Source organism: Poeciliopsis prolifica, unplaced genomic scaffold (genome assembly GCF_027474105.1).
Source record: "Poeciliopsis prolifica strain line A6 unplaced genomic scaffold, Auburn_PproV2 SCAFFOLD001, whole genome shotgun sequence".
Taxonomy (NCBI): Eukaryota; Metazoa; Chordata; class Actinopteri; order Cyprinodontiformes; family Poeciliidae; genus Poeciliopsis; species Poeciliopsis prolifica.
This window is the reverse complement of record NW_026562376.1, coordinates 20798305-20822793: the sequence shown is the minus strand read 5'-3', so window position 1 is coordinate 20822793 and position 24489 is coordinate 20798305. Positions and strand designations below refer to the sequence as shown.

The 24489-nt window shown below is 41.4% G+C and overlaps 2 protein-coding genes across 2 annotated transcripts; both read left to right on the top strand.

The window, feature by feature from the left end:
• Positions 1–65: 65 nt before the first annotated feature.
• On the top strand, positions 66–5513 carry LOC129364711 (uncharacterized protein C3orf20-like). Its single transcript, XM_055037530.1, has 8 exons — positions 66–134; positions 612–756; positions 1198–1420; positions 2460–2537; positions 3253–3613; positions 3888–4004; positions 4615–4757; positions 4950–5513. Exons 1-8 carry the CDS (start codon positions 114–116, stop codon positions 4984–4986), a joined length of 1125 nt encoding a protein of 374 aa, XP_054893505.1. The 5' UTR covers positions 66–113; the 3' UTR covers positions 4987–5513.
• Positions 5514–6575: 1062 nt separating this feature from the next.
• Positions 6576–24013, top strand: LOC129364703 (FYVE, RhoGEF and PH domain-containing protein 6-like). The gene is made up of 21 exons (XM_055037518.1): positions 6576–6987; positions 9172–11170; positions 12452–12593; positions 12774–12841; positions 14135–14165; positions 16945–17096; positions 17945–18101; positions 18230–18317; positions 18812–18862; positions 19312–19370; positions 19453–19524; positions 19634–19702; positions 20518–20601; positions 20704–20783; positions 20894–20996; positions 21122–21268; positions 21872–21974; positions 22135–22229; positions 23026–23154; positions 23227–23366; positions 23475–24013. The coding sequence occupies exons 2-21, from the start codon at positions 9174–9176 to the stop codon at positions 23509–23511; spliced, it is 3804 nt and encodes a 1267-aa protein (XP_054893493.1). The 5' UTR covers positions 6576–6987; positions 9172–9173; the 3' UTR covers positions 23512–24013.
• Positions 24014–24489: the final 476 nt, after the last annotated feature.

The following is a 24489-nucleotide window of genomic DNA, read 5'->3' as shown; positions in this document are numbered from 1 at the left end:
TGCTTTTCATGCGGCCCCGTTTGCAGACGGAGAACAAATGCAGCTCAGGTGCTGCTCAGGAGCCTCGTCTGCTACAGAAGCAAAAAAGTCCCGCTGGCGTCTCAGAGAACAAAATGAGCCAGAGGAAAACACCTGTGAGGATCTTTTATTTACTGCACCAGAACCATTTACTGCTGAATTTTTCTTTATTTTGTAATAATGTTATAAAAAAAAAACCTATATATAAAATATAAAGCTAATTTCCACTTAGCTTTATATTTTAGTTCGTCTGTTGATGTAATTTTCAAGTATTAAAAAAAATGTATGTTTTGATCCGTTACTCAGTATTTGAGTACCATTTTTATCAAATACTTTTTTGCTCTAACTTGAGTGATTTCCTGGACTGCCTCTTTTTACCTTTACCGTAGTAAAAGTTACTTTACTCAAGCATCATTTTTGGGGTACTTTACACACCTCTTTGATCAGAACGCAGGGATTTCAGATCAAAATCACAGTTTTAATGTTTTTTTGTTTTTTTTATCAGTACCTTTGACATGAACATTTTTTTTTTTTTTTGATATGAACATCTCCCTTAAGTGCCTCAATTAAGTTTCTATGGCTTCATTCACCAGGTGGTCAGAGAGGAGGAGGAGCAGCAGGTGAAGCCGTCTGCTCTGTGGAGACGACGGAGACACGCCGTGCGGGAGCTGCAGGGGCTTCAGCAGAGAGTTCGGGATGCTGCAGAGAGCTGGTTGGATTATTATCGCGTTGCTGTCGGTAACCACAAACTGAATTCACCCACACATCATCACTGTATGACAACGCGGCACAAGGATGCTGAATGCCAGGCACGTTTCATGGTGCAAGGATGTGCCGCAAAAACTATGCAACACATTGGGGTGCCACACTAGACGGGGCGCCAGAAATATGCCGGGATAATCATTTCTTGTCATAATTTTCTGTATTTGATGACTGTTTGCGACTATAATGTGTTTGCACACTTCAGAAAGCTCTTCCCCGGTGCAAAGCGCAGAAACCGAACGCCGAGCCAATCCGACCCGGTGGGCTTGTAAGGCGTAGTTTGCTGAAGCTAAAACGTTCCAGTATCGCCTCATCCTGCAAACTCAACATTATTGAATAGTTCCATCAGGATCCTGTTCACGGTCACTCGTGTCACTCGGTGGCTGCGCACGTCAGTGACCTCTTCTTCTCCTTCAGGTATCAAGTGTCCTGACGCGGAGCGACTGGCAGGGGCCCCGCCGCGAGCCCAGCCGAGACGAACGCCACAGTCGAACGCTCTACCCTCCCCGAACTCGCCCAAACGCGCAGCGGCTGCGCCGCGGCGTGCCGGGAGAGGCAGGAGGGCTGAGCTCAGAGAGAGTCACGGACGCCACTCAGCATCAGCAGAGAGACGTCACGACCGCCTCGTCCAGATGCAGAGGTGCTGACTGATGTAGAGTTTTCCTGGTGTCCTATTAGCTCATCAATAAATCATCAGGGTGACTTTTAGTAGGATTCGGCCAATAAAAATCAAAAAATATTTTATTTGCTTTTACCTCACTAACCACCTCCTAATTGATCAAAAAACCTCAATGTTTTTTTTATTTTTTTATTTAGAGTTAATTAAATATTCATTGTGAAATGAATAGAAAATTTGTTTAGCCCCTTAAACTCATTTTTGTTTAGGTCCAAATCAAGATACAGGAATGCTTTTAAAGGCCCGGTTGTTCCAGAATGTATTGATAAAACCTGTTCACAAACTCTTAAATTAATTCTTAACCCTCTCCAGGCAGGGGTTGCAGATTTGCAACAACTTAAACAGTCTTTTCAAATAATTTGAGCCTGAGAGGGTTAAAATGATTTATTATTATTATTAATCATCTTTTCAGTCCCCCCAGGATGTTGTGATTTTTTTTTTGTAATTTTTTTGCAATAAAAATCAAAGTGCTTGAATTTGGAAATATTTCCCATATTTGCGCCTATTTGTGACTGTAAATGCGACATTTTATTACTCACTGCATAGATCATGGACTGTTACCAAATTAAAGCCATTATATCACAAGTAAAAAAGTTTCTGACAATTTCAGAAAATTCTGCACTAAACTCCCAATTTTGCAAGTTGGGATTTGTTGATTTTGCGTGAATTTCCACGATGATTCTCAAGAAACTGGAGGGAGTGATTTATATAATCTGGCAGTAAGCAGATAAAACTTGCACTGACGTGACTGATAACATAATATTCAAGCACACTGAATGTTTAATCTCGAATCTACAGGGCCACAAAAAAAAAACTGGCGAGCCAGATTTGGCCCACGGGCCTTAAGTTTGACTCGTGCATTAAATTAAATCCAGTCACTGCTTTGCAGAAATAGGGACCTGATCCAAAAAAAAACTAATACTACAACAACAAAACTTCATGCAAAAAGGCATACAAACCTCAAGAAAGGATTGTTTTACAGTTCAAATCTGTTTGTTTCGAGGAGACCGAAGGAAAGCAGGAAGGAGCCTCCTGTCACACAAATCGGACCCCTTCGAATTCATGGCAACATCGAACCAGGGTAAGACCCTCTGTGCAAAAGGCAATTATTTTTCACGTTTGGTATTAAATCAGACAGAAGTTTCCTGTTTTAGGTCAGTTTAGGATTAACAGAAACATCTCGACATCCTCCATCTTAGAATAATCAGAGACATTTCACTGAGATATGAGCTTGTTTTAAGTCAATTGTTCCTCAGTACTGATGAAAAGGTATTAGCTGTAAGTAGTAATCTGCCGGTAGAGCAAGACATTTTAACTAATAAAGTCTTGTTTATCTCGTTGATTATTTTACTTATAAGTAGTACTTTTTCATCGATATTAAGGAATGTTTGACTCAAAACAAGCTCATGTCTCTTGCTGAAAAGTTACTTGTAAGTTAATTTTGCACCAGAAACTAGACAAAAAATGCTTTGTAAGATTTTGTGCCCTGGTGCAGTTTGGATTTGAGCCGTTAGCTGAAAAATAAAAACAAACAAACAAACAAAACAAAAAACGCACATCAATAGGTGTGTTTCTGCTTCACTTAAAAGCAGCAAAAATACGAATGTGAAGAAAGCGGGTAAGCATTTCTAAGAAAGAAAACATGAAATAAAATAAATCCCTCTTTTATCATTCTAGGAATGCAGCAAACATATAATTTTAATTTGACCTCAAACAGGAAACGCTGAGTCTGATGGTGTGTGTTTCTGCACAAAGCGAATGTAAGCATCTGGTTTTGATTGTCGATCGTCTGCCAGGTCTGTGACTCTCTCTCGCAGCCTTGAGCCTGAAACTCCTCCTGCCAGGTGTGGCCCTGCGGACAGGGGGCCCGCCGCTCCCTCCGTCCCTCTCGCGACGTGCCCCGCTCTGCTGAGAGCTGCCCTGCGGGGAGAGGAGCGGCGGAGGAGGTGCTGCTGCAGTGCAACGCTGATGCCAGTGGTCACCGACCTGGAGTATGACGCTTTCGTTACGGGCCAACCTCTCGACAGCAGGCAGATACTGGTGATGTGTGTCACCACACCTCAGCGGCCGGTTAACACACACGCAGCAGGCAGGTGGGATGATTTGGAGGATCTCTACAGGAGGAGGAATGAGCAGAGGACCATGCCGTGCACCCAGGTGTGAGGACACTCTGCAGCACTTTCAGTCAAAAGAACGATGAATGCATGCATAACCACGCATGAATGCCAAACTAAGTCTCTAATTTATCCAGAAGGGATTTGCATCATCATCAGGTGGCATCACTGTTGTCAATCAGCAGGAATTTTTATTGACGCTGATGCGCTTTCTCAAGGATAGAAGCTGTGTTGCATAAACAAATGAACAGAAACTGACACACAGACCAGTCAGCAGTTTGGAGAAAACCCCTGTAACAGGTTGTTTCATGTTTCAGTGCCAGATGGACTCTTTTCGCCTGGTCAGGTACGAGATGTCAGACGGGGTGGCGGGCCGCGGGCCGGAGAACGTTCTGCTGCAGCAGCGACACGGTGCCGCTCCTGGGATGTTCCTGGTAAGTGAAGCTCACTGCAGCCTTTGCAGCAAGGCGGCGGCGGCGTGCTCAAGCGCTGCAGGTCCTTCAGGCCGCCACATGGTGGCAGCAGCAGCTCTCGTGAGGGAGCACAAAGGGGTTAGTGATGGAGAGGTGTCTCACATTTATCCCGGAGACACTTTGTGCTGACAAGCATCAAGAAGAGCTGCCTCTTAATCACTAAAGACATCGCTAATCTTTGGCCCAAAGCCACGATATCTGCTTGACTGATTTGTGCCGTGCAGTGAAAAATGACTCTTCTCTCCATAAATCAGACAAAAGTGACCAAAGTCAACGCAGCATGAAATTGTACCAGCAGTTAAATTCTGCATCCACAGGGATCTCATCCTCAGAAAGAACTGCTGCTAGCGCGCGCAAAACATGGGCGATCGAAAAAAAAAAAAAAAAAAGCTCAAATCTGTTTTATGGCTCTTAAATGATCCTCGCCAGATTTGAGACACGCTTTCCCACCTGAGCCGTGGATCACCAGAGCTTCTCTCAAGTCACGTCAGTCCGTTGGCTGCTTGTCTGGAAAATTTGCGACGCCCATATTGGAATATAAAATCTTTGTTTTTGTGTGTGTGCACTAAAGATGTACCTCAAGGGGAAGCTGCTGTTTCTGGGCTACATACGCAGAGATGACAGCTGCTCTGCTGTGGATCTTCAACGGCAAATCTGCAGGACCAGGAGAGCCTCTCGACTGGGTTTGAGCCTCCCTGCTGACCACAAGCTCAGGTATCGCTTAGTGCCAACCACGTTCACCCTGACGGGCGGTAAGGACGGAGACGTCCCTCCAGTTGGTCACCGGTTCCAGAAACTGTTGAGAAAATGTGGCCTCGTGTCCGTTCAAGCTATAGATAAAAGATGGGTTCAAAGCGCATGACATTTTGACCAACGTAAGATTTTTTTTTTACGTCAATATCACAGTGATGTGGTAAAAGCTCCTGCAGCCACAGAAGCATAGATTGCGTCAGAGCAGAAGGATGTGACTCCAAGATGGCTGTCTCTGAGGAAGAAGGAAGGAGGAACTTTGCAACATGCATGATTTCATCTGCTGCTCATTTCTGCTGATGAACAGCAGTGACTGGACATGTCATGCAAATATCTATTCCCTCTAAAACACTCTATTTTGGTGTTTGCTAATGTGCTTCCAAGACATTTCTGTACTTTAGAGTAAAACATGATTATATTAGTTCTGCTGGGTTTTGGCTGCTGCTCAGGAAACAGCAGCAATACTGAATGTTGCTGCTGTATTAGTAGAGTAGTATTCAAGTAAACGTAAAAACTCTGGTTTTGTAAATCCATCCATCTATTTTTTTCTGCTTATCTGGTGGTAGTGAAGTAAAACTAAACCATAAAGTATGTTTATTCCTGAAAGGTACACAAGTAAATGTAACTAGTTTCTCCCTTACTACTGATCTGTTTAATAGATTTAAAGCTTCAAAAATAGTTCTATGTGCTTATAGTGTTTTTTTTAAATTCATTCACTGTTTTTTTCCAACACAATATGTGGATATATAATTAAAGGTGTGATATTACCATGCTTTCTCTTTTTTTCTTTTTTTTTAAAGCAAGAAAAATGTAAATGAATGAGCCATCCAAATAATTATACCCTGTTGTTCCCGTTTGTATTCGACATGCATGCCCCACAGAAAACATATTACAAAGCAGTACTTGTGGATCAGCTCTTGGTTTCCTTGAACATTCATACATTTTTTTTGTCATCGGGTTCTTTTCGTCAGGAGGGACAGGGAAGAAGAGTACATGGGAAGATGGATGAGGCTGAATGCTGGATAATACTGGAAGAAAACATGCTAAAGTGCAAAATACTTGAAATTGGGGTCAAAGGTGCCACATTCATGCAGAGCTGCGGCCCAGTCAAAGTACATACCCAGGTCTAATTAAAAAAAAAATCTCTGTCAAGACTTGGGTCAGTTTTGTTTAAAGATTATTTCCTTTTACTTGGACTGAAAACATACAAAAGAGCAAAGATTTTTAGTCATAATGTGCAAATTTAGTAGAGACAATAGACTTCAGTGTTGACTTTTCACATTTTAGATCTAAAAATCTAATGATGCATCTTTTTTTTTTTCCTGGTATTTTAGCTGGCAAGTGACAGATCATCACAACAAAACACTTTGAATGAGATGGTTGCCCATTGCAACATGTGTACAGGTTTAGGGGGAGTAGACCTATATCACATTTGCAAGTATAAGAAGATCCAGTAGAACATAAATGATCTGGACCTTTTTCTGTTTGTTTGTTTCACTTTGACAAGTATCTTTTCTGATGTTTCTCTCTGGTTTTATTTCCTGCTCATCAGTTGAACCGACTGCTGACAAATAGGCTGCACAGCGTGACGGCGGCTCTGACAGGAAGAGAGACACTCTGTACTTCCCACATGTCACGCAGAACGTAAAACGACGACGATGTCTGCCCGGTCTGATTCCAATCATACTTGTGGCTCCTTAGTCATCCTGTTAATATTAGAACTGATGATCTGCGTGGAAAGACGCCAGACTGGGAATTTGCAATGAAACAACGCGCCACACGAAAGTCGTCTTAAAGAAACTATAACCTAAACACGACAAGGAAGAACGTTCTGTTAATTATTTATTTATTCTGTACATTTCTTTTACTGCTTACAGCACTAGTTTCTTCAGTTTCTCTCCAGTCATCTTTTTGTCTTGGTTCTTGTTGAAGTGTCTGCCCTCTGACGCCCCCTGGCGGTCGAGGGGAACAGAAAGGAAGTTCACCGACGCGTCTCAGGTGACACGAGCGGCTCCGCTCCGCCGGGTCGAACTGTTACGAGTCCTGTTCCGATTCGGAGACGGATTAAAAAAAAAATTAAAAACAAATGCTTGACTCGGATAACCTCCGCTGAGCGTCTGCGGACATGAAGGATTTGTTCTGGGCTCCGGTTTTCATTTTGAAGGCGAAGTGAGCGAGGACAGGTTGAACCCAGGTAAAGCGACTTCTTCTTCTGTTTTTTTTGGTAACGCTTTGATTGTGGCAGCTGGTTCAGCTGAGCCAATGCAACCCGAAGAGATGACACAGCTGAGAAATTGGAGTGTAACTTTAAGTGTAAGATAAGTAAACTTAGAAATTAGCCATCTGTTATTCTGCACGCTTATCCTTGTATTCTTATTTCAACAGTACCGTTAAAAGATCTTTTAAAGTATGGAATATCTCAGACTTTTAAGCTGCGGATTAAATGCACACATGGAGTATTTTTTTTGTTTTTAATTCCTGAATGATTTATTCTAATTCAGGTGTTCTCACTGTGCCATTGTAAACAAGGAACTGTGTGACGGCTACATCCCTGCCATGTCTCTGTCAACATGGCAGAATGTTTTTTTTGTGTGTGTTTTGTTTTGTTTTTTTCTGCCCTGCACAGATGATTCTGGGACACTAGTTCAGCCAGATGTGCGAGTTTGTTTTGACACTCCCCACACCCCTTCCTCTCCAGCTCGCCTCCAGCTTCTTCATCTCCCATTTCAACTCCTCCTCCTTTGCCTGTTGACATGAGCCATTAGTGGGATTGTTGTGCTGTGTAGTGGGGTGGCTCACAGAAAGCCATGTGACATTTAAACTTCTTTGGCCGGTGCCTCTTAGGGCCCTTTAGTAGCTGGGATCAGTAGATTTACAGAGTGAGCAGTGAGGCAGATATTTAAATTTTTCTTATTCTTTATTTTTTGCCAAGCAAGGGTTTGACAGCGCGGGATGACGATTCAACATTTTAACTCATACTATCTGGTATTCACATTTGGATCTGATACACAAGCTAAAAAGACATCTGTTGAAATAGAACACCAAAATAAAAAAAATTAGGTGAGGAAATGCCCCTCAATAACTTTGATGTTTTGGGTCATTAACTGGATCTTGCCAAGGTGTCTTAGCAGAGAAAATGGCGTCTGGTTGGAATATTTCGGATATTGTCTTTGATCTGATTCCGTCTTCAGGATGGGCTGGAGCAGATCCAGGCTGACTATGAAACAATCTAGATCAAAACTCAAGACTCTAAATCTAAGACCATGGTTCTGATAATGTGGACTGTTCCCTCCGGGATGAGGGTTGATCTCAACCCGGATCAACCGGGTTTACCTTCAACAACCCGGTGACTGTGTCAGTCATAAGTGTTGACATAATGGAAATCAAGATGGGGGCTCAAGACCTTAGCAAGGAGGCTAGACTGTCCATTTAAAAGTCAGCCTCGAGTCTGACCGTCGTCTTTGGCCATGACTGAAAGAATGAGGTTCTGGATACAAGAGGCTGAATTGAGCAGCTGGCTGGACTCACCCAGTAGACACGGCTTGGAGCTACATCATCAGACGATGGGGAAGGTTTGCAACTGATGGGTTTCTTCCTCTGCACTGCTCTCTGGAGGCTTTTGTCAGAAAAAAGACCGAGAACATGCTGGAAGGGCTGCACTGTATGAATATAACTCCTCTTGGAACAGTACAGCACGTTGTGGCACCTTCACTCCTCCCATCCGGAGGTTATTGCTGCTTACAAAAGTTGCTGTAATTATTTTTTTTCTCACACAGTATTTTAGTCATCAGCTGCTGTTATCTCTGACTTAGTAACCCAGTGGTTTCTTTGTTCTTCAGGGCATTTCAATTGGTTCACTGCTAATGTCAATGCATTGACTCAGTTTCCTTGATGTTTTTCTTCCACCCACAGACTGCTCGCTTCTTTTTATGCTGGTCACATCTTCAGCTGAAAAGTTTCCACAGGCAAACTGCAACAGAGAAAAGACATTTACAGCTTCTTATTATTTGAGTAATTAGCGTAATGTGAGACATCTGTCTGTCACATGCACCAATATTTCTCTAAAGTGAAACATTTGGTATTCCATTACAAATAAGGCTATAAATCAAAGTTGTGCATCAGATACAGATAGAAATACTTCAAAAATAAAAGCTGAAATATTGATCCTGTGCTTTTTTTTTTCAATATCAAATCCACATCTTTGAACTCCAAAATTAAACCAAAGACATTGGCTTTACTTTGTGTTTGGTTTGGAGTTGTACATTGATTTAGCCACATGCTAATTTGTCTGCAATATCTTTCTCTTAAATTATTTACATATTTCTTTCCAGTTATGAGTGTTGTCATTTAAGCTCCCTGTCTATGTTTCTGTCCTCAGGCATGGAAAGGCCACCGGTAGCCCCCAAGCCAACGTTCATTCCCAAACAGAGGCCTTGTCCAGTCCCCAGAAGAGATGACCTCTCACCTCTGTCCTCTGGCCCTCCAAGAAAGGTCAAACCAGCGCTTCCCCCCAAGCCCTGCCTGGCTAAACTTCCCTCACCTTCAGAATCCAAGCCCCCGATTCGGAAGAGGACGCAACAAAAACCTGCTTTAGAAACCCATCAAAGAGTCGCTACTCTTAACACTCACAATGGAATTTCACATAGTACGAAGCCAGACTGGGATTATATTATTCCCATTTGCCTGTGCAGCCAAGAAAACTGCGCATGCGTCAAGAACAAGAAGCTTGAGCAGGGGGGAAAAGACTTTGAATCATCACACATAGACAAGCCAGAAGAAAGTCAAAAGACTGTCCCGATACAGTCTTTTGATTCTCGGGATAACAACCGAGGGAAAACAAACAACACCAAGTCCCAAGTGATGAACAACTCCTCAAGCAATGGTCACATCATCAATCATGATAAAGTCAACATGACCCAAAACCACAACTCTCACTCTTACAGTCTCAGTACAGAAAACAGTGTTGGGTCATCTCCCAGATCATCAAGTGAAGGTATAGAGTCCAGTGCAATACATCCAGATGTACGTGAAACAGGACAACAGGCTGGTAGTCTTGGCACAGAGCAAACCAGCGCGTTACAACCCAAACGTCCCCCACCAGTCCTTAGGAAGCCTCACCCTGTTCCTGTTCCATGGAAACCCACGAGATGTGTCCCTGCCCATCAGAAAAAGGTGGAGAAGGGCAGGGATGAAACTGCTGTCCAGGAAAAGAGGGAAGCAAGTGTCAAAGAGGTAGGGGTATCAACAGACGGAAAAGGATGCTCATCCTTATCCATCAGCGAACCCAGCAATGAAAATAGGCTGCCAGTGTTTCTGTCTGCAAGGCGAGCTTGTCCTCCACCAGTCCCTCCTTCCAGGAAAAAGCCTTTGCTACCTAACCATTTGAACACACCTTCCCCTTCTATGCAGACTCCGTCTAAGGACATGCACGTTGAAGATTCGAGTAGGGGCAGCGGGATCCATGAGATAGAGTTGTGTGTTGATGGTGAGGTTGACAAGATGCAGAAGAAAGTTGTGGATGATCAGGAAGAAAGTACCCATCTGCCTTTTCACACATTGCTTAAACAACCTGAACTCGAAGCTCTTCCAACCACCATTTTGGCAGCAGAGGACAAAAGGATGGAAAACAAAATGCCAAGGAAGCATCGTAGAAACAAAAGCTCATTGGGACTGATTCAGAGGAAGGAAATACTAGAGGATAAAGGTGTGAATAAGTTAGAAGACTTTGAGGCAAGGCAAGCCGGTACTGTACCAGATGGAGCATCGAAGGAATTGATGAGAAGGGAACTGCCTTTAACTCCCGATGAGAAACCCAGCAAAAAACATGCAACGGCTGGAAACAACAAGCCTTCTCGTAGTAGCACCGCCAAAAAGAAAGCCAAATCTTTTTCTTCTGCCGATCACAATTGCTCTGAAGGACAAAAGCGAAATTCCTTCAAGAAAATGCTGGAACTGAAGCTCGTCAAGAAGACGCCACCGAAGACGCCAGCAAAACCCGACCGGACTAATGAATCCACTGCGAATGATTCCATACCAGAACCTCGCAGGGATCATTATGTACAGCAGAACTTCCCCGTATTTGTTGGCACTGATAATAATTTTCATCCTTCACAAACCAACGTTGAACAGAGTGTCGACGGAGATGAGCTTAACCTTGAGCCCAAGGAGTCTCCCATCTACGAGACCATTCCTCTATACGACAATGTTCCACAGTATGAGAACGTAAATGTGGGAAAGGCTAGCTCTCCTCCAGGTTTCCACACAGACGGCTGGCCGAAATCTCCTTACGACAGTGAGGGGATTTATGAGCTACAGGACCCATATTTCTCTCTTGTGAAAAACTCTGAACAGGATCAGACACCAGCAGAACGCCACAGGTAAACTTAAATTTCAGTTCTCTTCATTGTTATGTGCTGCATGATGTACAAAATGCTTGGTTACTGGCTGAACCTGACTCTTTTATTCGGCTTACAAAAAATAATGATGATGACCAATCAAGAGCAAATGAACAAGGAGCTGCAGTAATCTAAACTACATATAATTAAAACATAAATGTGCAACTCTGTAACTGCGCAAGAAGCCTTGGCTGTAAAATGGGAACTTATGTTTGTATATCTCAATCGGTTTTTGGTAAGCACAGCTATTGTTGAAGAAATGTGGATCAAACTGAATTATTAAAATGATGATCCTCAAGGAATCATATAGAAAAAAATTACAAGAAGAGGAAAGGACTCTTGAGGTATTCCACAGGGATTATTAAGGAATATGTCCCTTAATAGACAGAACATGGCAGATTTAATATGTTCTGTGTGTTGGTACTGCTTGTCTACATGTTGCTACTAGTATTGCTAGAAATACATGTGTGCACACAAATAGGAAGAATGGACACAGTAAAAGCCTGTCAGGTTTCTGCTTTGTACAGCCAAACATGCCTTTGCAGTTCAAACTGAGCAACAGATATATGCTGAAAGCACTTGGAGCAGATCTCAAAGAATGCTTCATAGGTAAGAGCAACAGCTCTTATGAACACAACACAGTATGACCTAAACACTGAACTGCTGGCTGTAATGTTTCTGTGCAGTTGTTTTAAGGGTGGTGCCGCTGTTTCAGCTGCAGCACTCCCTGAGGGAATTATGGAATTTTAGAAGCATCTTGAAAGCATTTTTTATTTTTTTTCCACTGCAATCTTTTTGAACACAGTAAGCTGCAAGCTTTCTGACCTCTGTCATGGTTTGTAATTTATGCCTGGTTCATGTTTTCAGGACACCTTTTGGGTTTGGCAGAATCAATCCAAATTAACACTCTGACTATATACAAGCAGCTGGACTGGTGTTAGCAGGGCGTGACCGAAGTGATGATTTGTATTTCAGAGGGGGTTTTTTCTTGCATGCTAACTTTGTTTTTGGTTTCTGTTTGTAAAACTTTCTTTCAATTTGAGCATGATGCATACAGAGAACAAGCTGTGTTTAGAGATTATCAGATAATCTGCTGAAACAAGTGTCATAAATTGAAACCCCCCTCTTATCTCGCTCAACCACTATTTTAATAGGCCAGCTTTGTTTCCTGTTTGCTCACTGCATGTCTAAAGATGATTTGTGTTATATACAGAGTTTGCTAATTTTGTATTAACATTTTCATGTTTGCAATCTGATCGGAAGCTCTGTCGATGAGGCGGCGGCGTTTACCAGTGATACTTTCTCCGATGATGACATCGCAGTTAACACCTCCGATGAGGAGGACGAAGATGATAGCAGTGTCAATTCAGGCAAAGATGACAATGAGCGTCCAGCGCAGAGTACGGTGAGGTTCAGACGTCGATAGGTTTGTGCATCATAGAGTCGCCTCACAGCGTTTGTCCTTCAGTTTCTTCTCATTGTTCACTTCAGCACTGAAATGGAAGCTCTGCTTGAATGTGCTCACGGTCTGCAACACAGAAATTTTAACGTGTTGAATGAACGTCTGGTTCTGCATCTTTTACAGGTGCAGAGTGAACAGAAGAAAAGTAAGATACAACACATCGCTACCGAAATCATGACCTCCGAGAGTGTGTGAGTTGAATACTTTTAATCTCTCTCACATATGCTTTCTGGGTTATGTGGTGCCTTGGAAAAGTATTCAACTCCCTTGGACTCTTTAATGTTTTGTCGCATTACAGCCACAAGCTCATATTATTTCTCAAACCAATGTAAAGTAGCATTGATGGGTGCAGAGGGTCAACTATCAATGCATAATAATACATGACTTCCAACTTAGCTTCTTTTTTTTTTTTTTTACAAAGTGCGGCATGCATTTGTCGTCAGCATCCTATACTGTCATTCCATCCAAATTAAAATGTGGTACAACCAGTTCTCTTTCATGGGTCACCTAATTAGTATTTAGTATCTAGTTTATTCTCGAAATAAACCCAGGTTCTTTGTGAAGGCCTTAGAGGTTTATTAGCGCAGTGGTCCCCAACCTTTTCATCACTGCGGACTGGTCAAGACTTAGCAATTTTACCGCGGGGCAAAGGGTGGGTGAGGGGGTGTTCACATGTCGACTCGGTTGAGATAATAGTAACCGATCATCCTGCAGTGTGTGGTGTGTCATGGAGATCGTCGGGACTGCTCGGATCTGCTGAACATGATGGGGTTGTCTTGGCCCTTTTATCTCAGCTTGTGGGGTTTTCCCTGACTGGGAAACATCCGTGTTCATCAAGCGCATGATAGTTTCCACATATCATCTTCAATGTCCACTGAACTCTCAGTTGAGCCAACGCAACCTGTTGAACGTGAAAGGTAGCCAATCAGAAAACGCTGTGACGTAAGAACGGAGGGGAATCCCAAACAGCTGACATGGCTCAACTGAGAGTTCGGTGGACATTGAAGATGATATGTGGAAACTATCATGCGCTTGATGAACACGGATGTTTATTCAGTTAAAAATGTCAACTATGAAAAAAACATAACTCACCTCCAAATCATAGTGCAGCAAATAGAGCTGCTGCTCCCTCAGTCTTTTATCCGACGCCTTTTCTTTTTGTTTCGTCTTTGATCGCTTCAAATGAATCCACAAACTATCACTACTGCTTCTACATCATTACACGTATTTGTTTATTCGAAATTGACGTATGTTGGTGGTTTTACGGGATTTTCTTCTGGGATCGGGATGTTCGTGACTGGAATCGGGTCGTGGGTGGTGTGTTGCTCCTGCCATGTGGCTGGACACACAAACCGATCGAACTTGTTGGACTTTTGCCTAAGGTTGTTACTAATATCTAATACTTGTTTTGTTTTAAAAAAATTAGCTCCTCACTTGCTGCTTGTACCCTCATTTGCTTTTTCTCCCTTCCTGTTTTTTTGTAGGTTTGTTGACGTCCTTAAGCTGCTTCATGTTGTAAGTAACCACACATCCGACCAAAATCGCCTTTTCTTTTCAACCTTTGTTTTTGTTGTGAGAATAGCAGAGTCTTGTTCAAAGCTCAAGCTCAGTTTCTCCAGATGTGTTTCACTAGTGAAAGAAATGGGGTCACTCCCTGAGCAGCACAACCGCCCTGAGTTTTGTTTTTTCACATTCCTCTCGGTGTACCCCAGACTGTCAGTAAGCTCAGATGGAAGAAACGGGTTATTTGGTATGACGAACCTCTTCTTTCATGTTGTGGATTAAACGAAAAGGATTTTAATGTTTAATCAAAGGCACAGACACATGATTCTGAGTTTCCTCTACAACATTTCCTGTGAGGTGTTTGTTACAAGAATGCCACTGAGGTCAGTTGACATACGCCAGTGGTGATGGTCTCTCTTACTTCAAGGCTTAGATGTCTGGAAGACCTTCACTTTGGATTTGGAACTGTTGGACAACTTGGAAAAAGTTGTCCAACTTTTTCCAAGTTGTTTTTGTTTTTCCCAATCTGAAAAACAAAAACAGACTTCTGCAGAGCATCGTTCAAAAAAGTACAACTTAGCAGAGCGTACGATGTAAGAGAAGCATGTGTCACAGCTATTTCCAGAAGGTCTTCAGGGTTTGAAGTGACTCTATTAGGCCCATTTTTTCAAATAGACGTAGATTTTGGCCTTTGAGACATAGCTAGTTTCACCACCATATGACTGATCAAGCCAATGAAAAGCATATTTTGATTTAGCTATCGCATCAGAACAGTTGGCAGGACTGTCACATAATGCAGCAAGAAAGTCCTGGGTTTGAAACGAAGCCTCTGGTTTTTCTGCATGGAGTTTGTCTATTCTCTCTGTTGCATGCACGGTTTCTCTCTGGGTACTCTGACTTCCTCCCGCAGTCAAACAACAGCTAAACAACTATAACTTTTTACTTTTCTTTTCAAGCCATCTGGTAGACAGAGCTTACACCGTAGTAACAAATACGTTTGTCACAGCATAGTGATTTCGATGCTGTAAACCTTTTCTTTCAGAGAAGGGGAAACCCATCTGTATGGTCAAAAATTCAATGGCCATTTTACAGAATCTCGAAGCTCCGTCTGATGATTTGAGGACGTCTTGAGTGCTGTCATTTCGCCCCTCTACCCTTCGTGCCTTTTTGTAGTTTGGACTGTATCGTACCCAACTCTTTCAGCCACAAAATGCAGCTTCCTGCCACAGGATGTTTCTTATTGACCATGTTTTAGTTTGTTTCTTGTCATGGGGGACGTGCAACTCTAACATATAATATCTACTGGCAGAAGGTTGCTCAGAGTTCTTCTGTTTGTTTCTTTGTGTGTCTGTCACCAATGGCCTTTATCTCAGAGTTTAGTAGCTAGAAAAAGTGTTAAAGAGAAGTGAAACATTCAGTAAATGTTCCGGGAAAGAAAGTAAACCATCGAGTGATTTTAAACTATGGAAAGTTTAATAGGAAAATGGAAACCATTTTGTAAAAGTTTAATGCCAGTAATCAGCACATTTCTGGTCAGATGTCTGTCAGAGTCTTAAGAGTCAAGTGATCCAAATGAAAATCGGGACCAGAATAATTTGAATTATGAAGTTTTGCAAATTCCTTTGAAAATGATATGTTATTGAATTAACTTAAACATGAGATTTGAGCATGTTTGACTATTCATAGGGATACTGAAATACAAAGAAATCTAAACTGATAGACATGGGTTTAGGCGAATGAGTGAGACATAGTTTTACATGTAGGAAGGGACAAAATAGCGGTGAGTCCTAAATCTCACAATGTTACAGTGGACAATTTTCTTATTTCTAATTAAATCAAAACTTTTTAACTTTCATTTCATACAAATTTATTTTTCTTTACGTTGAGTTTGAACCTTTTGGAAACAGAAAAAAAAAGTCTCTAACATACTTGCTTTTCCCCTCATTGTTTTATTGTAATGTTTACATCCTTATTTTCTAAAATGTACATGCAACCTCACAGTTGATATTTATATGGAAAAAAAAAAGGTCATGAAATGAGAGCGTAGTTGGGCTGAATCATGTGCACATGAACAGGAAGTGGTTAAATCCCTGATATCTGCAGAGGAAGAATGTCCAGTAATGCAGAACAGTCACATATTCAGATCTGGTGTTTGGAGAACAAGCAAAAAAAAATATATATATATATAAAAAAAAATCAAAACCCACCAAAAAGAACACCGCAGCAGTTCGTTGGCCTTGTTATGGGCTGCATGCAATTTTAACAAAATGATTTACTCTCAGTTATCTGTTCTCTCTGCAGAGTCATCCCCTTTCCCTAATTTGCTGCCACAACATTTCTGCATCAGCTGTTGAAGCAGAAAATGTTCACCACAGGAGTTGTTGTTTTTCCTGGGACTTAGACCAAAAAGCAGTTTTATTTGCCACCTGCCCTATAAACCACTTACAAGACGCCACATCATCTGGAAGATTTGCTCAGTGGCGCCTCATGCTTCTCTGCCCTCTTGTTTCACCCTTGAGTCATAGTTTTGGGAAATGTAAGACTTCTTAATGTGTAATCAGCTTGAGATGTAGCCAGTGACTTCCTCTTTGGTCTTCTTTTAAAGAAAAACTTTAGTATGGCTGACTCATAGCTTTAAGGCAGGGATGGATAATTTGCAGGACATTCAGTCCCTGAACCTGCATACTGACTCAAACCAGAACTACAACCGCCTTAATCAGCATAATCCTGTCTCGTGTGTGTGCAACATCACATTCCTGAACTTGATGTTATCCGTGTCTCTGACCAACAGGACTTCCGCGAGGCCGTGCACAAGGCATCTCGTCAGAACGGGAAGCCGGTGATTGAGGAACGTCATCTCAATCAGATCCTGTACTATCTCCCTCAGCTCTACGAACTCAACCGGGATCTGCTTAAAGAGCTGGAGCAGAGAGTTGCCAACTGGTATAGTTGTTTTGTATTGATGAATTTTTAGATGCACAAACCTGTGCGAGTCCTTTTAAAATCAAATCCACGTAAGGACGTGAATTTGACTAAAAGTCAGGCTTTACAGCAGCAGTTTTGTTGCTGCGACACAGATGTTCCTGCTGTCCATCCACGCATGATGAATAAGTTATTAATGCAAGTAATAAAATAAATCAGATCATTTATTGTATGAAAGTACATCTTCTTAGATCACCAAATAGTTATGTTTTCAAACAACATGCAAGTGGAGAAAATAATCGACTTATATAATATTAAGCCAAGTTGCTGGTTATGGTTTCTAAACTGACGCACTGACTGGGCAAGAGAGAAACTGTGCAGCTGATGAGAGCGAGATTGTTTTTTGGGACATAAGGGCCGCATCAGGTGACACCCAAACATGGATTTAAAGCTATATTTCTCTGTGAAGAATGATGGTTCATGTATCATCACCAGTTTCCATACCAATAAGACTGGCATTGTAGAATGGCCAAAAAACTTCAATGAAATAGAAACCGTGATGCCTCTGAAGCAAAACCAAGAACTGGAAAGGAATTGTGGGAGTTGGTCCAATCGTCCTGGGCTGGTACACCGGCTTACAGGTGACAGAGATCTGTCAGCTCCGTTCAGCAGATATGTGAAGCAGTTCTCAGACACTGTAGATCAATAGATAAATACTAACTTGGGTTTAATCAGGAAAACAAAATATTCAAGCATTTTTCAGTTTTAATTTTTGAGACTGTAAAAAAAAATATGCAGATGATTGTGACCACCGGAACATCAAGAACCACCTGATTAGATGGAGTTGACTCGGTTTGTCTCGTGAACAGGGATGAGAGTTCTCAGGTGGCTGACATCTTCCTGAAGAAAGGGCCCTATCTAAAGATGTACTCCACTTACATCCGCGAGTTCGACAAGAATGTGACCCTACTAGTAGAGCAGAGTAAGAAGAACTCTGCATTCGGCGCCGTGGTTAAAGAATTTGAGGTAATCCTGCAGGCCAAACCAGTTTGGGGAGGTGTATCTGTGTTGGTGGCTTTACGTTGTTTCTGTCAGAACAGAAGGATGTAATTTTGCCCCTGAAAACGGTCTCTTTTTTTATTCGTTTCATTAAGGCGAGTCCTCGCTGTGCCAACTTAGCTGTGAAGCATTACCTGCTGAAGCCAGTTCAGAGAATCCCTCAGTACCAGCTGCTGCTCACAGGTACGTCCAACACAAATATCGTCATCAGCTACTGGTGGTCTTTTTGCATTCATTTTGCTTAAAATCTTATCATTGTTGTGGAATATCAACTGTTTGTGTCTAACCACCCTTCAAGGGCTCATCTTCTGCCCCATTCTGCCCTCTACTGTCCAAAACTTAAAAGTTAGCCCACTTCAACAGTTCACCTATTATTAAGGATCGGCCCAAACCAGATTTAGTGACATAACAGAAGCTTTCTAAGTGTTTTGTGCGTCAAATGGATCGAGTCCCAAAAAATGTGAAAAATTCTCCAGGCGTCACTTGCTCTTGTGTTGTGTAATTACATTACATAAGCACCTGCAGACCCTTTCACCCAGGATTGTATTTCCACACTATTTCTGGAATTTACATCTCCAAAAGGCGATTAGTTGAAACCCGGAGTGGTGATTCACGTTTTCCCTTCATGTGCCTTCGCTGTTGCTCCTGAATCTAAAATGGTTTTTCCTCTTTTGCAGACTACCTAAAAAATCTGTCGGTAGACTCAGATGACTACCAAGACACAGAAGGTAAGCCGTGTTTTATTGCGTAACGTAAAATGAAGTTCTTTGCAAAAGTATTCGTATTGTATAGTTTTTTTTTATTTCCCCATTATGTGATGTTACAGCCACAAACTGCAATGTTTCTTCATGGGATTCTGTGTGCTGGTCCATTATCATAAAGTGGAAGGAAAATGCCAGTGGATATAAATTTTTAAGTCTCAGACAAGTTTATAATTGGATTTAGGTCTGGATCCTTCTAGCACATCAATATAACGTGATCTAAAAGGCTCAGCTTTAACCATCTTCCTAACAAGCCTGTCCTCCCTGCTTTGAATATATATATATAAAAAAAGACCTATTAGACAAATTGTGAAAGGAGCTGCTTTGAATGGATTATATTGAGCAAGGCACATTGTGATAATCAATGTGTTTCATCTGAAAACACGAATTAAAACATGTTTTCTCAATCCAACCAGCTGCCCTTTCTCTTGTGAAAGAGGTGGCCAATCATGCCAACGACATCATGAAACATGGGGTGAGAGCTGCATCAAAACACATATGGGAATTTTGATGACATAAATATGAAAGGCCTGTAAATGTTGCTGCTTTCATTCCAGGATAACTTCCAGAAGCTGGTTCAGGTCCAGTGTCGTCTGAACGGCAGCCATGAGATCGTCCAGCCAGGACGGGTGAGACGCCGAAGAATCGGTTTTAGTCTCCGCTTTTTGTGAATTAAAAGCGGTTGGACCAAAGCAGCTAAATTAAATCAACGTGTTTCCGCTGGTATTTATGCTCCAGATCTATATCAAAGAGGGCGTCCTGATGAAGCTGTCCAGGAAGGTCATGCAGCCCAGAATGTTCTTCCTGGTAGAGTACTCTGCTACTATTTCATATTTATTGTTTTTTGGATAATAAAAAGTAAGGCAAGCACAAATGTGCTGCTTATCTCAACCACAATCAGCCCAGAAAGAAAGGCTTTTTTTGTTTTGTTTTTTTTCCAAATGCAGCACAACATTTTGTGATTTAAGTAACACTGTGGTCTAATATAAGGAGCTTATGTGTCAGAATTGAGCTGTCGTCAGATCAACACTCACAACAAAGAACTGCTCTATTTTTTTTTTTAAGTGCCATGCAGGCATTCAGCCTAAAATTAATCTTCCCTCTAATTCCTCTCCTCTCTGTCTGGTCGATTGGTGCTATTTTAAATTAGATTACCATATGATAAGTAAGTAATTCACTAGTATTTGTTTAACTCTTTATTAAATTATGTAATCTTCCAATATTGGAATTTTATAACGACCTCAAGTGATAGATGTATTTTCCTACATTAGATCAGAAAAAAGTCCCCTGAAGTCTTTGATTCATCATTCCGAAATTATATCCAAACAGGAAGATTGCCAGTATTTGAGCATGAGGTTTCAAAAATCGTTCAACCAGGATCACATTAATAAACGGAGCACCTTAATTAAAACTTCAGTGTGTCCTAAAATGGGATTCCACATGATAAATGTGTTAGATTGGTGGTAAAAAAAAAAAAGAATCACTCTTCATATCCTGAGGCTGTAGAGGAACAAAAGTTACTCTGCTGCAATTCCCGGCGGTGACATAAGAGAGCGAGAAACCACTTACATCATAAAACTTCTGACTCTTCTTTTTTTTTTTTTTGTCTGTCTGTCTTTCAGCTTAGCGATGTGTTGCTGTACACCACTCCTGTTCAGTCAGGCCAGTACAAGCTGAAAAACATGCTGTCTCTGGCTGGGATGAAGGTGAGAGCTTCGCCTTTTTCTTGCATCCTCCATGTGATCACATTCATGTGATCTCGATGAGCTTCATGCTGCTAAAGCCGTTCGCAACGCTGATAATTGCAGGTTAGCAAACCCAGTCAAGAGGCCTATCAAAATGAGCTGAACATAGAAAGTGTGGAGCGCTCCTTTATTCTCTCTGCAAGGTAAGTTCGCAAAAAGGCTTTCTGTTCTCGTCACGGAAATATCCATCACCAATATGAGATCACTCTGTTGGTTTTATGTGGAGGGTTTTTACCTTTTCTCTTTTTGAAAGTTCGGCTGCAGAGCGAGACGAATGGCTCACGACTATTTCCTCGGCCATTGCTGAATATACAAAGAAGAAAATTAGCTTTATATCTACTAATAAGCCGGCCGAGGTAAGAATATTTTTCAGCGTACGCCTTTCTGCTTTGTGATCTAAAAGCCTGCGTCACTGTGATTTAAACACTCAGAGTTCAGCAACGAGTGGGAACTTCAGTGCATCATTTTTGCTTTCATCCAGGAAAATGTGGGCGAAAGCGTTGATGGTCCACCTTTGGGATCCACAGCCCCCATTTGGATCCCGGACACACGGACCACCATGTGCATGATCTGCACTGGTGACTTTACCCTGACGTGGAGGAGGCACCACTGCCGCGCATGTGGAAAGGTTCGCGGACAAATACATGCAGGATTTTTTTAGTTAGTTAGTTTTTTTTTATTTCTACCCTTTAAGGACAGGTGTAATTTCTGAAATCATTTTTTATTGACAAATAAAAACTATAGGTTGCCTCTTTCAAAAGAACTATGCAGCTCTTTCATATATCCAGTAGAAATTTGTTGAAAAAGTAGAAAAAGTGTTTGTTTACATTCTTGTCTTAACACCAAGTGGTGTGTAGGTGTGTAATGGCATGTTACATATGTTTACAAATGAACATCTAAATATTGTTGCATCATCTATCGCTCCAAACTAAAACCCAGTGCCATCTGTCGAATAATTAACAAACAGAGAGCTCAAAAAGAGTTTTGTTACAGCATCATGGTATCACAGGAATAAAGTTTTGCAAACATTTTAAGCAAAATTATCTTTTGAAATAATTTCCCTGGCTTTGAATGTCATACAGAGTTCTGTTTCATCAACAAAGGTCAGAATTGGTAATACACATTGTTCTTTCACTGACAATTAAAGTGCTTAAATAAAACAACTAAACAGATTTATGTATTAGAATTTCTACCATGTGACCGAAATGTTTTTGCGGTTTCATTCCCTCAGGTGGTGTGCCAGGCTTGTTCCTCCAATAAACACTGTCTTGCATATCTGAAGAAGCAGTCAGCAAGAGTGTGTGACCAGTGCTTCGACATTCTTCAACATAAAAGTAAGCCTGAACATGTTTAGAGTCATTGCTTTCATTCTGATACCAAGACATTGCCATTCTTGCATGTTCTTCTACTCTCTCAGGGTGTCATGTATCCCTAAAACAGACACCAGAGGTTCAGAAACATGTTCTCAGAGTTAAAGCACTTTCTGTTTCACAGGTGAAATTGCCTCAGCAGCAACATTGCCACCTGGAAGCAAGGCAACAGTTGCATTTAACAGGAAACATAAGAGGATACCTGCGGCCCTGAAAGAGGTGACTGACGCCTTGTCCTGATTCGAATTAGGGCTGGGCGATGTATCGAGCATGCTCGATGTATCGCGATATTTTCAATTCATGATAGTTAGAAAGACAGTCGCAACCATCGAGTATAAATTGCCGTTCAAAAAATAAACTTTCGCCATCAAATTCACTGCGAGTGTGACTTATCCGACACCCTATGAGTCGCATCACTAGTCCCTGCCCCCTGAAAAATTTCTACCAATATCTCAGCAACATTTGAATCTTAGTTGGACTTCTATGGCTCTCAACAGGTTGTTTACTTAGAAAAACACTTTTGTTATTCATTACTACTTACTAGTCATTTTTGATGGTGCAGCTTGAACACGCACACATATTTAAACCACATTTTATTGTAACTTTGCTAACTCCCCAAAATTGCTCTTAATGGCTAAAATGCCACCTGTGCTTTGGAGCCACAAGTTGCACTCTTTTGTGATAGCTCAATACAAAGCAGGAGCAAAACTACAAAAATTAATTTACAAATAAAAACGTGTAACATGCGCCACCCATTTTGTATCAGGCCCTTTTTACTCTGATACAGCACAATAAAACTTTCATCTTTAATTGCCTTGTGTACGTTTCAATAAAATACATTGGAAGTATGTGTACATTTAAAGGGCACTCTGCAGAAAACACACAACACAATTATGAATGTTCACTCTCTCGCATGTCCTTTGAGGACTGACACCAAAATAGCTCGTCATACTGTCACAGCACGAGAGCTTTGTTTTAAAATTTCGCCCTAAAAACTCACTTTTCTTCCTCTCAGGTGTCCGCCAACACGGACAATTCCTCCATGAGTGGATATCTGCAGAGGTCCAAGCGCAATAAGAAGCAGGGGAAGAGGCTGTGGTTTGTCATTAAAGACAAAGTCCTGTACACGTACGCTGCCAGTGAGGTACGTTCGTCCGACGCAGGAAGATGCGTGAACTAGCCTGATTGTTTACCTTTGTTTTGGTTCGACCTGCAGGATGTGGCAGCCTTAGAGAGTCTGCCCCTCTTGGGCTTCGTGTTGAAAGTGGATTCCTCTCAGAAGCAGCAGTTCAAGCTCTACCACAAAAACACACTTCACTACATCTTCAGGGCAGACGATGCGCAAACAGCCCAAAGGTACGTGCAGCAGAAAAGATGAGTGCAACTTGCTGTGGCACACTGAGACGGCGGCGATTTCAAAACTATGTGCTCCTGTTTTGTCGTTTGTTTTTTTTGTTTGAGTAGATGGATCGACACGTTCAAAGAGGCAGTCGTGTTGTAACATCTGTTGAAGATCTCTGAGTGGAGGGGTTTGTATTTTACCTCAGTGCTCCATGGCTTTTACAAAGAAGAAGAAAGTCTCCTGGAGGCACCGTTTTAGTTGAAGTGACTCCCATTTTTATGAGATTTTTTTTTTTAATTCCTGTAAATGTTATTTTTATATATAAGCAAACTTCTTTGCCTACAAGATTTATGGTATTTCACTGAGTATTCAATAATGTCAGGCTCTTGTCTCGCACTTTATGACCTGTTAATGATGGCTGCAAATTTATGAAAAATATTGGACCTATGTTCTAACTTTAAAAGGCCCACAAAAATTGTGCAAAGGCCGGTTGTTGTTGCCTGACACTACACTGTCCCTGCATAAGAGGCTACACATTTTCAACATCCATTGTAAAAAAAATAAAAAATATTGTAAATATTTTGCACTTATGTCACTTAAGACCATGTACATATGAAATTTTGCATGTGAGCTGAGAAAAATAAAATCAAACTTCTGTGAATATTTGTATCATTGCTTTTCACTTTACTGGACTTTATGCAAGGGTATTTATTAAAAAGAACAATTAAAGTACCATGTTGAATACATTTGTGAAAATACATACTAGCTTTCCTAATTTTGTATAATTTACATTTTATTTAGGTTGTCTGATAGTAGTTTTGCACATTGCTATGACTCACTCGTTTCCAGAAATGGCTAAATTAAGTCACTTTGGAGGATTTTTGAACATGAGCCTGTTTTAGGTCTATCCACAACATTTTGAGCTATAAAACCAATCTTTTGGAAATTTCTCAGAGGGGATTTTGAAATAATGGCTAAAAGTATCTGTAAGCTGAGGACCAGATATGCATTTTCCTTAAGAGTTTCTTGGTACAGAACACAAAGTTATGGTTCCATTAATTACAGAATATCATCCAAGTCCTGAAGCCGACCCAGAACATCACATTACTACCATTATTTGACTGTTTTATGAAACGC